At 37.3% G+C, this 15517-nt stretch overlaps 1 protein-coding gene across 1 annotated transcript; it reads left to right on the top strand.

Moving 5' to 3' along the window:
• The first annotated feature begins 11687 nt into the window (after window positions 1-11687).
• On the top strand, window positions 11688-12735 carry LOC108967855. Its single transcript, XM_018931477.1, has 2 exons — window positions 11688-11943; window positions 12622-12735. The coding sequence occupies exons 1-2, from the start codon at window positions 11740-11742 to the stop codon at window positions 12733-12735; spliced, it is 318 nt and encodes a 105-aa protein (XP_018787022.1). The 5' UTR covers window positions 11688-11739.
• Window positions 12736-15517: the final 2782 nt, after the last annotated feature.

Genomic DNA, 15517 nt, shown 5'->3' with positions numbered 1-15517 from the left:
AGCTCTACCCAAATAGCCAAAAATTTAATGGGAAACTTTCTTTTCTTTTAAAAATTTATCACTATATGAACAGATCGCATAATTTCAACCAAAAATAAGCTCTGAATCAACTTTTTGACGCTGGGATTTCCGAAAACCAAAATGCTTTCTTCTAAAGCTTATACTCAAATCAGCTGATCAAGATTATGGGTATACTTTCAGAAAGCTTACACTGAAATCATCTGAAAACTTACGCATTATTATTTTTTTTTTTCTTCGAGCAGGAAACTTTCTTTCAAAGCTTATACTCGAAGCGTTTGATAAATATGTATTACGCAGAACTACTAAACTATTATATACTTTACTCAAGACTTATTTCTTTAAGCCTGGCAGTCAGAAAAAAAACCAAGTGAAAAAGAAGTATGAGCTTAAAGCTCTCCATTTCAGAGGCCGAATATCGAAGAGAAAGCAAAAAAGGCATCGAGTACCTTGTATTGCTGTAGAGGAGCCATTGGCGAAAGGTGGGGTCTCTTACCGAAAGTGGTCAGTGCAGTGAGCTCCTTTGAGGTTCGCGCTTTGTGGAGAAGGTTGCTTTAGGGGTTCCTGTCAGGAGCTCTCTACCGACTCCAACTTTAGATTTCCTGACTATTACAGTTTCTTCTAGGCCGAGGGTGCAGTCATTAAGTGACCATCCACTCAGAAAACATAGCAGCGATACTAGCCTTGAATTCATTAACAGTGTGTTCAGGGCTGATCAAAGAGTGCCTAACCTCTCTAACAATAGCATCGAGTGCTTTTGTGTGTTTTAAAACTGGTATAGGCCACAGCGGAATCGCAGGAAACTGTAAAGTTAGCAAAAAAGGGCAGTAGAATGAGAGCAAGTCGGTGCTCCCATATCCTCTTGTGTTCTACTACTAGATAGCTGGGCTTCGCGGAAACTTGGCAAGCGCTGGGCCACCATGTATGTAAATCAACATTTATTTATTGGCTGTCCCGCGTTCGGAAGATTAAGACTTTGGAGCGCATACATTCAGACATCCCACCGAGTTGGAGGAAATGAAAATTAAACTCTTGTGCCAACTAACCTAACCTAAACTCTAAAATAAAACTCCACCCATCAATCAAGTCAATTTCTCAACAAATTAAAAAAGCTAAAGCTCTGCTGGATAGGGTTTTGAGAAATATAACTTGAAATTTTTGTAAGGAAGGCAGACATTTAACCGCCATTTTCGACCCTTTCAACCGAACCTCACCAGCTTCCAGCAATCTCACAACTTCTGCTCTCCTCGTTCCATTACTTTTATTAGCTTCAATTTGTCTCACGCGCGTCTTGTTAGTTTTAAAATGGCGTAAAGTTGAATAGACGCTTAATTGCTGCAATGTGTCTGCTGCGCCGAATATTTACGCAATTTAATTTGTAAAATTATGTCACGACTTCGCATGTAAAATGGCGCATATTTGGCACATTGCATATTCTACCGCATTCTCTGGTGGTCATTGCATTCGAAATTCTTTTCTTTTACATTTGCCACAGTTTTCGCTCGTTCGCTCGCTCGTTCGTTCATTCTTTCGCATTGCCGACGGCTGCTTCAGCATACTCAGCGAAATATTAGTTACATACTTGGCACTTTTATTGTTTTTAACAAAGCAATTTCTCTTATTGCCTTTGCCTATCTTTTTAGCTATTTTTGCATCACTGAGCCGGAAGAGAATAATGTGACGGCAGGTTAGCTGATGCTCGAAAATGTGGAGAGCTGGCTGTAGAAGAGTTGAATGGTGGCTACATTTAAATCCAATTTTAAATTTTTCTTTGTAGAATGGTAATAAAAGAAAGATAGAAGAATTAAAGATAGTCAAAATTTTTGTTTCTGTATAATTCGCTCGTTCAAGAGCAACTTTGGCGTGTACTTCTCAAACGACTCGTTGACTCTAATTTATATTGAATATCAACAGTTAACAATGTGTCAGTAAAAGTATTTCGTTTTAGCTTCCTTGGGTGGACCACCAAGCTGGTTTTAATCCAAAACAAGAGAGGTGTTTTACCTCAATCAAAGCTTATTTAATGGTTCCGATATACCTGAATTCAAAGTGCGGATAGAAAGCGGTCGCGAGAAGTTCTAAATTAGCCGAACCACAAGTCATCATGTTACAGTTCTTTGACACAGGTCGAGTTTTGTGTCAGGGAGTGCTCGTCTTGTCCACGATTTCTTGAAACGAATTTATCACCAGCAAAATCAATCTGAACTATATGGTGGATGCATAGGTTATGTTAGTCTGATAGGCTAATAAGCCACGCAGAGACCAGTTTTAGTCCTAAGCGATACCAGATGGAGTGCCGTCACGTAGTTCAGAAGTACTCGTAGTAGTAATCCGTTAGAATGATCGTGCCTGGCACAAATTTCAACAAGCAGACTCTAAGACCTCACCAAGCACACATCCTTTATTGTCTCATACCGTGTGATCCGAAAATTCTTAAAGCGTTGAATATCCAATGCGGAACATAATCTGTTGTGTCCCTGGCGCATTGCTCTTAACATTTGCTTTGGAAGAGTCAGACCTTTCTGCAGGTGCGTGCCACAATCAAACTGTGACCTGTCTATATCATCGTATAGACTGTGCATGAGTTGTCAACCGTAATGAAACCCAGCAGAAGTTAACTTAAGTGTTCAGGGCTTCCCCGTTACTCCTACTTTGCTTACGAAGTCAGTTTTGGCCGATATGCAAACCAAGGCGATTGCCTCCCCGCCAAAATATATAAGAGAACTTCCCTATCAATCTCCTTGAGCTTGTGACAAGTCAGTATCGATGTGTGCTCTGACGTTCTCTCATATTAGAAAAAGCTGCCAGCTTCTGTGTGACGGCTTTCTTTAAACGGCCCAATCATTCACAGAACAGGTCAGTATTTAGAGTTTGGCCGCAGTTAAGCTGCTTATAGTAAAAAATTTCCTGTCAAACCCAGAACAAAACTATCCTAATCGGTGGTCCTTTCTTGTCCACCGTTTGCGTCGACTCACCGCGATTCGATCCAGACCGTTTTCGCGTGTCACCGACTTTTCATCACCAGTAAACATCCGCTTCAGAAATGGCTCCATTTTGTGGCAATTCAGCACGATTCGCAGATGGAAATTTGATCCATTAAGTTTTCTTGCATTAACTCGTGTGACAACGTATACATCGACATATTTTTGGCATCCAGCCTTATTAACGAAATCGAAATAATGTTCACGTTACTGTCGAACTCGACCATTTCTATTATTTTATCGATATTTTCAATAACAGTATTCCCACTTTGGACACCGCAATTACCGAAACGGAATCGACGAATCCAAAATTGTATTTGAAGCATCAGTATCATAAGGCTTGACTAGCGTTTATTAAAGAACAATACAACATTTTACTTATTTTCTCTTCTCTGGTATCCATCTTTTACATGTTGCCAAACGATCCGGAGTCAAGCAATTACAAAACTGACTTTTTTTAATACGAAAACGTATCTTTGTAGCACCATAAAGCATCGTCCTCATGCAATGCGAGATATAGATTACTAAAGCCATAAAATCGAAAAATGTTGATTTTGTCTTCTTCTTTTTATTTATTGTCGTAGACAAATACGCGGTTATAGTCGAGCTTACAATAGCACATGAGTGTAGCCAAATCCTTTTCTACCTGGGCTTTCCAACGCAGTGGAAGTCTTTCTCTTCATCTGCTTCCCCCGGCGAGTACTGCGTCGAACACTCTCAGAGCCGGAATGTTTCCATCCGGTCGGATGACATGACCTATCGAACGTAGCCGCTGTCACTTTATTCGCTGATCTACATATGTCAATTTCATTGAGTATCTTCCACAGACAATCGATTCAATCATTAATTTTCTGCAGAACCTTTCTCTCAACTCATCGGATGATGTCATCGCCCATGCCTTAGGACCATATAGCAGAACAGGGATGTTGAGGCACTTGTAGAATTTGGTCTTTCTTCGTCGAGAGAGACTTTATTTCTCAATTGTTGGATTTCGTTGGTGGCGTTGTTGTTGATGTACTATAGTATATGCTAGTTCCAAGATAGACGAAATAATCTAAATGACTTTGAAGTTATGACTGTCAACAGTCGTGACGTGGGAGGCAAGTGGCGAGTGCGACGACTATTTGTTTGATGATTGATTCCATATTCAATCTGGAGGTAGCAAAACTAACGGTGCGGGTTTTGAGGCCAAGGATATCAATATCATTGGCGTACGCCCGCACTCTTATAGAAGATTGTACATTGTCTATTCAGCTCTGCAGCTCGAATTATATTCTCCAATTATTAGTAATTATATATTACCAGGCTAATCTAGAGATTATTTTTAATCATCAAAAGCTTAAGTTCTACATTTTTCATTAATTTGCATCTGCGCGAGTTGGTAAGCAACTGACCCCTTTAGTATCAATGAACTTTTTGATTTCAAATCGCTTTGCATGTGGCAATTAATTGCAAATGAAAGCAATCGATCGAAATTTTCCCCATTCTATTTTCTGCTTCGAAAATTTTCCTCTCTTCCCAGTAATTGCCATTACTTGAAGCGAAAATGGCCGCAGGATTAATAAAAAGGCTTTTTGCTGAACTGAAATTTCCAATTCTTATTTCAACCCTTGCCCATTTTAGGTCAAATCTATTGAAAATTACCGTCGAATAGCCCAAAAAACAACAAACAATAAAAACAAAAAAGCAAAAACAAAAACAAATGCAACAGTAAGTACTAATTGTTGGTTTTTCACACGCAACACAAAAGCTTAGTGGGGCAATTAGAGCACCCATGCTGAGGTGAAAATGCCACTAAAAATAAACCACAATGAATTTGCGTTAAAAATATTTTTGGAAAAACGCAAAATCAAAAAGCAAGCAAACAAGTCATAAAAACAAGCGATAAAGTGTCCAACTAACCGCAGCAAAGTGAATGGCAATTTCGAATAACCAAAATAGCCACATACCATAAAATAAAGGGAAAATGCGGTGAAATTGCAAAAATCCAAGGAAAATGCAAAAAATACAACAACACAACAAATCAAAACAGCCACAGCAAAATAGCAATTTAGCTGCAACATCAGCTACGCCCCACCAACGCTCGAACACGAGCTCTCGCAGTTAATTGCCAGCGTTTTTTCAATTCATTTGTTTGATTCGTTTCGTTCCACTAAACAGCATTCTGCGGAGGAGGGGGAGTACGACTCGGAGTCAGCAAGCAAATGTGCGCAAATATGTGTTGAAAGGTTGAAGAAAGTTATGGAGCAGCAGACGGCAGGCGGCTTGCGGCGGACCAATGCCATTTCCGCTTCAAAAGGAGTGCATCAGCGGTGAAMGCTGAAAGTAAAAGCACCGTGTACACAGTTATCGACCGGATGATGGCGTTGGTTGCACTGCAAACATTTGTATTAGTTATTTGGGACGTTTAACAGGTAAATCGTCATTTCAATCACTTAACTACAAGCCAGGATGGAGCAGCCAACCACTCACCAGTCAGTGGCTCAGTTTTGAATATGCTATGGAAATGCGGAATTATGAGAAGAGATTACAATTGTTGAGTAAAAATATATTTGTATAGTAAAAATGTATTTGTATAGTAAAAATATGAATACTGAAGTAATGAAAAGAAAAATTCTAAAATAAAAGGTTGGACTGAAGCGTGGGTGTGGCATATGAAAGCAAGCTAACATGATAAACTGTTAATCGAACTTCTTTAATGGGTTTGAAGATATCTACGAAGGTTTCTCTAACCAAAATAAATAGAGCTTAGAAAGTTTCATGCCTGGAGCGTTTATTCCTGGCTTAAAGAGATAACTTAATTAACAAAACCAGAAAGTAATACACTTATTATTTACTCACTATACATGCTACCGTATGATGCTTCTTCTACATCAAGCACGACCTCGTTCAAATATATTTCAACGTCATATAGAAATGGATTTCAATTAAGAATTGGGTGCATGTTATTGCAGAATGCGCGATGTACTCAGACATTAGGGATCTGGGGGGTATGGGGATTAGCTGGGCGAAAAATAAATATGAGCTTTCAAATGACTTAAAAACTGACTTAATATTTTGGGATTATTTATTTACCGCATTATGGATCATTTTTTGCCAAATTTATTCAGTTGATGACAGCAAGAGAAGCTGTAAACCTCGCGTAGCTGGAAACAATAAAACTGAACGCAGAAATTCTCTTAGAATACTATACCTCAAACTGTGTAAAGGGAAATGAACATATCCACCTGGTCAATGTCAACAGTTCTTGCAAATGAAAGCCTATCGGGTATCAACCGGTCATCTTCGTCTTCTTTAGCAGCAGGCGAACAAAAAAGTTTTATTTGAAGGGTTAAACGTGATTACCAGCCAGCTAATGTATAGATTTGATGGCAAGTCTGTTGTTACAGTTCTTCAGTACTCTCAAAAAGGGGTTAGAACTCTCTTCGACGAAAAACATTAGATCTTCCAGCAAGTTTCCGCGCCAGCATACACGGCAAAAACCACCCAAGAGTAATTCGAAAGCAATATTCCTGGTTTCATAGCTGAAGATGATTGGCCATCTGGAAGTCCATATTTAAATTCATTGAACCAAAGTTTGTGGTAGAATTGGAGAGTATCCCAGAGAAATGTGGAGAGTCTCAAAAAATCCTTATTTCGAACATCGTCGCAAATGCCATTAGAAGCTGTAGTGGACCATTGGTTTAAAGCGGCCAATTCAATTGTAAAATCAGGTGCAGGAGCAGACAATGTATTTGAGTCGACATTGTGGTATTTTGACAAACTCAAATTCTTCGAAGATCAGTAGTATTTGGCAGAAAGCAGATGTACCATGGGCTCTAAAGTATAATGTCAAAATATATTTTTGTACTCAAGTGTTTTTTTTTTCTTTTATAAATAAACAGAGTCTAGCGATGAAATATCAGTGATATCACCACCCAAGCAGCCAAAAATCATATATGAAAGTATTTTTTTGGAAATAGCTTGCGAAAAATTAACAAAGAGTAACGATGTTTCATCTAGAATCTGTCAAAAGGGTGTACAAGTCAATATGAGAAACTAACGAAACTACAAAAAAAATTTGCAAAAACAATACTTGCAGACGTTGGTTGGTAAAAAATTACTGAAATATCTGTTGAAGGAGATACTTCGTATTTATCGTGGACAACGACCACTTATGGGGATAAATATTCGCACTCTTTCCAATCAAACTCTTCTTCAAATCGGTATTGTGAACGACCCCTCATTTCATCACTGACTAACTGAAGGTATACAACCAAGTTTTGGTCTATAATTCAACATAATCGAACAATTATTACAAACCAAAAAAAAATATCCAAGGGAAGAAGACAACGTAATAAGTCAACGGAAGGGCATCATCACTTACAAAAACTCATGGGATATTTGGTCTATTTTTTTTTTTTTTTTTTTTTTGGAAAATTTTCTGATAAAACTCCAATTTTTAGGTGTTTTTCCTTCGTCCAACGCATATTTTTTAACTTTAGACAATGCTGTAAGGAGTTATCCTGCCAACGCACACCCATCTTTTTTCCGAGAGTCGCCGGAAATGGTGGAGTTAAATTCGTTTTTTTCAAAATTTTCAGAATTTTTTTTTATTTAATAGTATATGTTAGTAACAATAAAAAAATACTAATAAAATATTTTATTTTTTACATGAGAGAAAATTGTTGAAAAAAGATTCAAAAGTTTTTAAGTGCTAATAACAAACAGACTTTTTTCAAAAATGTTTAAAGTTCTGGAATAAAGTCATAAAAATATCTTACACCCACAAATATTATAATTTTCAAAAACATAATTTCATAACAGGAAGGAACTGCGTCAAGGCGCCTTTCAAAATTCTCTGAAAATAGTAGCACTTAATAACTTTCCAATCCAAATGTGTTAAATTGCAGCCAATTTTGATAAGCATACAGACAAACACACTCGCATAAAGCCAGCACATTGCCAATGTATGTGTGTTTGGTGTGCTGTGTGTGTACAAAAAGCCAAGTATGTGTGATTTAATTGTATTCACCATATTTGTCGGTTACAAGCGGCTGCCACAGATTCTATTTTCGCATTCACACACGCTTATGAACACAATTTTAAATACAGACACATACACACACAGTATTGTGCGCCAACCATGTTATCTAACCTCAACTTGCTAACTGTAAATGCAAAAACATGAATGCAATTTGTGCAAACATGAAAATTCACTTAAAACCACAAAATGCAACTAAATGCGCCGAGCGAGCGCGCACACACATCCATCCATGTGGGTGTGTTTGTATTTTTAGCTTTAAGTAGAAAATCAAACACATATGACGAAGCCAACAAATGAATTAAGTCACCCACACAGCAGCATATGTGTGTGTGTATACATATGTATATCTATGTGTGTGTGTGTGTGGTGATGCAAAATTTAATGGGTATGCAGTTGAATGCAATAATGCAATCAATGGTCAACGTTAGGCCAAAGCAAGCACGCAGCATGCCCCACTCTGCCTTTGTATGTATATATATATATATGTGTGTGTGAGCGTGTGAGAGAAAATACACCCACGCTGCCTTCACCACACAAATCCCTTTGCGTGTGTATATGTGTGTGCATTTCAATAACTGTTAGCGCCATACAAGCGCTGAAGCCTTATGCGCCGCTATGTGCGCCTAAATGTACGCTATGCAAAGCATGCATGCAACCGCAAAATGCCAACAGCGCTGCGCTGCGATTCAGTGTGAGTGCTGAGATGAAAGTGAACGCAGCACATACACACATTCGCAGCAAATACCAGCAGTAAGCAAGTGCGCGCCTTAAAACCGAAGTCAGACGTAAAGAAAATTCTGAGGTTAGTTAATGGAACTGCGAAGGTGAAGATGTGAAAGGAATTTATTTGTGAAAATGTAGCTTGTGGTTTAAGTTATAAATTGTACACATATGTATATATTGGGGGCTATTACGTATGCAAAACGCCAATTGTGCGGTCAAGTGCACTCAAATTGACTTGGTTGTTGGTACAGAGGTTTCCATGCTGCCACATTCATGGGCAACTAACAAAGCTTGAAAGCCTCAAACTGAGACCATAAAAAACTCGTTTAACCACAATTGCGGTTTTGCTCTGGCGTAGTCATTTAGTTTCAATTTCAAAAGCGGCTAACGGAATTATGCTGGGCAGCAGGTTATAAAATGGACATATATTAGTGCTGTCATGAGTTTTGTTACAAGTTGAGGACATTATAAAAAGGAAACAAAAAAGGCAAGTCTTGCTGGGAGAACCAATGCTCCCAAAGAAAAGAATATTGCATAACTACTTTACTACGCCTTCTAAATCACCTTTCTGATACACTTTTCCCAAGTTTTTACCTCCTTATTTACAGAAATGAAGAGATGGATGACTATGACGGTCACAGTTGGTCTACTGGAATAAAATTTTTTGCCTCTTTGGAAGTTTTTGCGCAAATTTTGTCATTTTTCTTATTCAAAACTTCTTCAACAGCGAGATTTCTTCATCAATAAAGAGACTACGTTCTATATTTGAATTATGCGCGTTGTCAGAAGCTGACTGACGGTAGGCTTTGATGTGGAGATCATCTCGATTATTAATCGATTATTCGATTCTTACATTTGGAACTGACATCGAGTAGTGGAATCAAAGTGTGGGTACTGTTTACAGCAATCGTCCGCCTTGTTATCTAACCTCATTGCAAACCTCAAACAATTTGTTTTTTTGGCTTTCAAAATAAACGCACTACGGGTTTCGAAGCACAACACAGAAGTAACCCAAAACCGACTAGCATGGAACATATTTGTATTTCAAAGGAGTTTCTAAAGAAAAAAAAAACAGCCGAACCCGTTCCCGCAACAGTCGAGTCTACGTAATCGGAACGGACCCGGATTTATATCCAGCCAAAGACTGTCAACCGTTCCTCCGCTATAACAACCACAACAGACAGTCGATACAGACAGATTCACCCTGAGACTCTTATATTGGCTGAAGAGATAATGCCTATCGTTTTCTTGTAGTCCAAAAGTGTGATGTATATTGAAGACTTAGAGGCGTTGAAAGTCTTATTAGCGGCTGTACTATGCGTAATTGTAGAAACCACAATGCCATTTGGCAAAGAAAGCAGTGATCCTTCCTTGTGACAATACAGCGGCTCATATTTCCGTCACGGACCAAGATGCAGAATCGACTTTGTGCCTGCTTCTAACTTGCAAAAATCACTCGTCGCGCAAAACTTTCAGTGCAATGAGGTGATTACCGCCGCATCGGAGGCCAACTTTGTGCACCTATACGGAAACTTTTCAGACGGGTCAATTGAAAACTTCCCGCCACATTTTTTAGAAAAATTTCTTCTTTTTTAATTCACCATAGTTCCCTTCAAGGGTGATATACTGATTAAGGCACCCTTCAGCTTTTCAATACCATTTGTTTTATTGTACGATTTGGCCTTTGCTTCAAAATAGGCCTCAGTTTTGGCGACACCTCTTAATTTGAAATTGTTTTGAGAATCTGAGAAAGGAAATAGTCGCTCGAGGCCACATCTGGAGCAAATGGTGGAAGCGGAAGCAATTCGGAGTCGTTCTCAAGGGACTCAATAAAAATTATTGGAGCGGGTGCAGTCCACTCGGCTGACTGTCGATTGGACTGCAGAATGCCGTGTTTCATACTTCGCATATGGGAGATGGAAGTTTACGATTCTTTTAAATATGCATCAAGCAGCTCACGACTTCCGGTATTAGACCAGGTATCCTCTGGGTTCCTTAATTGGGAAGGTATTGACTGCACCTAGCTGGTTGATAACCGCAAAATCGGTATGGGATTCGTGGTGAAAGATAGACTCCGTCACCGAGTACTGGCATTCTCCCCGGTGGATGAACATGTAACCACAATCCACATCAAATCGAAGTTCTTCAACATATCCCAGAATTGCTGTGACCAAAGAACGATGTGACCAAATATGGATTCTATGAGCTCTTGGAGTACACCTATGAGAGCTGCCCCCGTCACGATGTCAAAATCGTGATTGGTGACTTTATAGCCAGGGTGAGAAAAGAAGATATTTTTGGTACAATGGTCGGGAAATTCAGCTTCCACAATGAAACATCCCCAAATGGGTTGAGGCCGATCGATTACTCCGGGGTTCGAAATATGGTTATACATATGTATTACTAAATTCCAGCATAGGAAAATTCATCAAGCTACCTGGCTCGGAAAGCCACCAACCGGATCGATCAACAAACACAAAGAAGGTTCGACGTCGATAATCTGTAGTCACAACAGATAGCCAACACAGATACAAAAATTGTTTCACACAAAATGGAATAATTCACAACCTAATGATCTGAGCCTTTAAAGCGTACGGCTAACTAAATATCATATATTTTTAAATATAGTAGTGTTATCTATCAGGCCGGAGACTTTTCAATTAACCCTCTATTTTACTCAATGACTGAAATATGTGAGATTTTTAAAGTGATTATTCAGTAGAGTTAAAAACACCTTTTTACCATTTAAAGGGAAAAATTTCACTACGCCCCCAACCACATTATTGGCAATTAATTATTAAGCGGCACTCAAAATCAGCTACTTGCCGGATTCGCATTAACTATTTAAATAACACCTACCTTTATGTGGGATATTTTTACATTTCCATTTAAAATTCAACTTTTATTTTTAGCCACTCACTTAGCCAATACGAGCTGCAATTAAAATTCTACTGTAACGAACCAACACAATCCGTTAGTGAAGCAGAAATTATGAGTAGTCGTCGAAAATGCAACAAATTGGTGGAATTTGAGAATGAGAGTGTAAATGAGTATAGCAACGAGGAGCACTGCAATGACGGGCTAAAAAACGCGGCGGCACAGAATTTATTTAACAACCCTGTAATAGCATTTCTCGCTACACTGAGCAGCATAATCTTCTGGTGCATCTATTGGTTGGCAAAGGCGCTGATTGTGGTAAGTTCAAAATAGTGAGATTTTTTAATTTTTTTTTGCATTCTGTGGAATAGAAAAAACGTTGACTTCAACTGCACCGCAGATAGAATAACTTTTACAGGTAGTATCAAATGCCAATAACATGATATTGATCTTTCAGTTTCTAATTCAGCAATATGCTATAGTGGTCCGATCTAAAAAATTTCTTCAGAGATTATAGCTATGCTTTGGATAATAATCTGTACTAAATTTCACGAAAATATGTCTACAAATAAAAAAGTTTTCCATTCAAGCGCTTGAGTTCGATCGCTCAGTTTATATGACAACTATTTGCTATAGTGGCCCGGTATCGGTAGTTCCAACAAATGAGAAGTTTCTTGAGGAGAAAAGGATATGTGCAAAATTTGAGATGGTTATCTCAAAAACTGCGAGAATAGTACATACATGAACATAACTAAATCTACTCAGTCAGTCACGCTGATCATTAATTATTGGGCCTCCGACGCTTTCTTCTGGGTATTACAAACTTCGTGACATTCTTAATATACCCTCTGCAAGCGATAAAAGTATTGAATTTAAAAAAGAAGGTGCTATATAAATTAAGGTTCCAAGCTGAATACTTATGAAGCTTCGTCATTTATAAAAATCATTTTTTTTTTAACATTTCTTAAATATTTATATTTATACTTCATTTTTCAGTTTGCTGGCATATTTATGATTATTACGTTCATATTTCCACATAAAATCGTTGGACTTCTCAACCGCTTTATGAATCAGGAGAACTTGGAGCAATACCTCAAGGATGAATTGTAGATTGCGCAGAAAATAATTTTTTGGAGTTCTAAATAAATAATTTAAATAATTAATAAGAATAAATAAAATAATTGCCTTAATACACAAAACAGCTTGTATATTTTAATCTCATTTTAGATTTTAATTTTTTCTCTAGTTATTCAATTAATTGTCTTGCGACCACTCGATCTAGTCGAGACGGCTTGTGTTCGAATATAGGTAGACACTGGCTTTCCATAATCGCCTACGGGAAATGCACACGCAGAAATGTCGTAGTGTTGGTCGTATAGATCCCGTCACATCTTTTAATGGCTATTACTGATCAGTCTTACCCTTAGCCAGCGCTCTCTGAAGCCTTGCTGCCTCTGGTGCCGCGGAGACGTTCTCACAAAAATTCCTGAACTTTTTCTGTTTCGCAGACCTAATCTCCTTATTATAGGCAGTTAGGTTGCATCTATACTCATCCCAGTTCCCAATACATTTGGCTTTGTTAAAAAGCTTACGTACCTTTGACCTGAGTACTGAGCGTCTATTTCCCCAGCAAGGGCAATTGCGTCACCTTTTTTAGGGGCAACTGCGGTGATATGCGCGTATGATGGCCTGCTTGAAAGCAGAAAACCTGCTCTCCAATCCTACTGTTGTTGCGCCTCTATCTAGCTTCCACTCACCATTAACATTTAACTTTAACATATTCCGATATGCGGCCCAATTGATGTTTTTAGAAAGACGTTTAGGGGGGAGATGCGTGACCTTTAACTTTAGCCCGAATCTCATGATCCGTGATCAGTGATCCGACATTGAAAGAATTGAAGAAATCAATATTGTTCCTAACTACCATACAAGCTTTGGGTCTTAAGCTAGAGAGATACTAGATTACCGTATTCGGGTCAATATTGAGGCTTCTAACCCCTCCTTTCTGGACCTGCTTGGCCTCACTGGCACCTTGACGAGTAGCATCCTCGTCTACCTGCATCTTCTTATCTTTGCCGCTTATCTCAGTAACCTTCGGCCTGTAAGGTCTAATGACTACCGAGCTGAACCAATAGTTCAGGCGGAAGCCCTCCTTCCGGATGAATTTGTAGAACATCCACACGTTAATACAGCCTCCAATCGCAATCCTCCATTTTGTTCTCTTCTACTGGCCTGGCCTAGGATTTAATACCCTCGTTTTGGTTCGTGACGAGGCCTAGAGCAAACTCAAAAGGTCTGTCTTCCCCCTTTTGCGCATAGGACGGGGTCTTTCCAGCCCAGCAGCAGGGGAGCGACCTCCCTTAGTCAGTTAGCACTCCGCTCATCCTTGCAGTACACCTGCCGTTTCCATTTCTCGGAAACGGACGAAGCTGTATCTTCGGTTTTAAGCCAGAAATTTTTATTTAAAACTGGTTCAAAAACGATTCATTCCGATTTCGAAAAATGTCAACGGAAAAATATTCAGTGTATAACTGCATATGTTTTGTTGTTTCGCAACTGATTTTACCCTAGCCTATATCTTCAAAGATAGTCAAAACATATTTTCACCAATTAAAAGCATTTTGTGTACATTTTTATACAATAATGTAATTTTCTTTATTACGAATCATATTATTCTGCTCAGCCATGTTTCTTCTTAATCAAACAGCTATTGATTTCGTTATTCCTCTTTGTTGTTGCTTTGAAAATAGTTAATAGAAATAGATTTATCTTTTTTATTAGCGCTATACTATTTCTGTTGTTTTTGTATTTTTGCTATGTAAATTAAAATAATTCAATGCTTTACACTACTATTAATTAGGTTGTAATATATGCTATGTATATATTTAGTTATATATTCTTTTGTATACATATATAGGTAATTTAGTTTATATATAGATGCTTGTATACATATATTTTTCGATTTTGTATCTTTTATTAAAGTTATTAATTGTTATGCACGGCTTGAAAGCTGCTCGAGGTGAACTAATAAAAAAAGGTGATCACCCTAATGAAGCAAAAATCGTTTCAAATATCAATCGCGTGTAATTAAATTTTATTATAATATAGTGTATAATAAATTGTTATTTTAGTAAAATTTTAAAAATAATTGATTGGAATTTCAAGATATCAATAAATCGCAAAAACACAATTTCAAAGTAGAAATCTTGGACAATTATAACAAAGAAAAATTTAATTGTAATTTTTAACCTACTTGAACTCTCCACTACTAAAGATTATTAGCAAACTCTCTATTAGCTTTTTTTTTTATTTAAAATATTTTTTTATTTTTTTCTTATAAAATTTAGACTGCCTGTTTTGCAGCGCATCGTTAGTGTAATTGCTTCAAACTACGCTCAATAGCTTAATTTAATAATTTTTTTATTTTACACTTACATTTTTGTAAAAATTTTAGCAGTATTAAGTTTTCAAATGAAATTGTTTTTGTTTAATGCATTTTAAATGAATTTTTTTCAAATGCAATAAAGTTTTTAAGTTTTGCAATGTGTGTTAAACTTTTTGCTAAAAATGCTAACGTGCTTTATTTTGATTAAAAATATCATTTTGCAAAGAAAAAAACAAAATGTAACAAAATGATTTTGAAAAAAATTTGTATTTTTATGTAAAATTATTCAAGACAAAAAATAAATTGCCAAAAATATGTATATTTGTCTCAATAAAAATTGCATTTTTCCGAAAACGTCTTAAAAAAATATTTTTCAGATTAAAATTATTAAAGCATTTTATTTCTCAAAAAAAATATTTTGTTAAATTATTAAAAAAAAAAATTAAAAAAATGTTTTATGAAAACCATAATGTATATTTTCGCCTTATTTCGGCAAAAACATTATTT

Source organism: Bactrocera latifrons, unplaced genomic scaffold (genome assembly GCF_001853355.1).
Source record: "Bactrocera latifrons isolate USDA-ARS-PBARC rearing strain unplaced genomic scaffold, ASM185335v1 scaffold_2, whole genome shotgun sequence".
Taxonomy (NCBI): Eukaryota; Metazoa; Arthropoda; class Insecta; order Diptera; family Tephritidae; genus Bactrocera; species Bactrocera latifrons.
The sequence above is the reverse complement of the archived record's forward strand: the minus strand, read 5'-3'. Positions and strand labels throughout refer to the sequence as shown.

Coding starts and splice junctions, on each gene's coding strand:
- LOC108967855 (XM_018931477.1), top strand. CDS start 11,740: ATGAGTAGTCGTCGAAAATGCAACAAATTGGTGGAATTTGAGAATGAG. Junction 11,944..12,621: donor TGGCAAAGGCGCTGATTGTG/GTAAGTTCAAAA, acceptor TTCATTTTTCAG/TTTGCTGGCATATTTATGAT.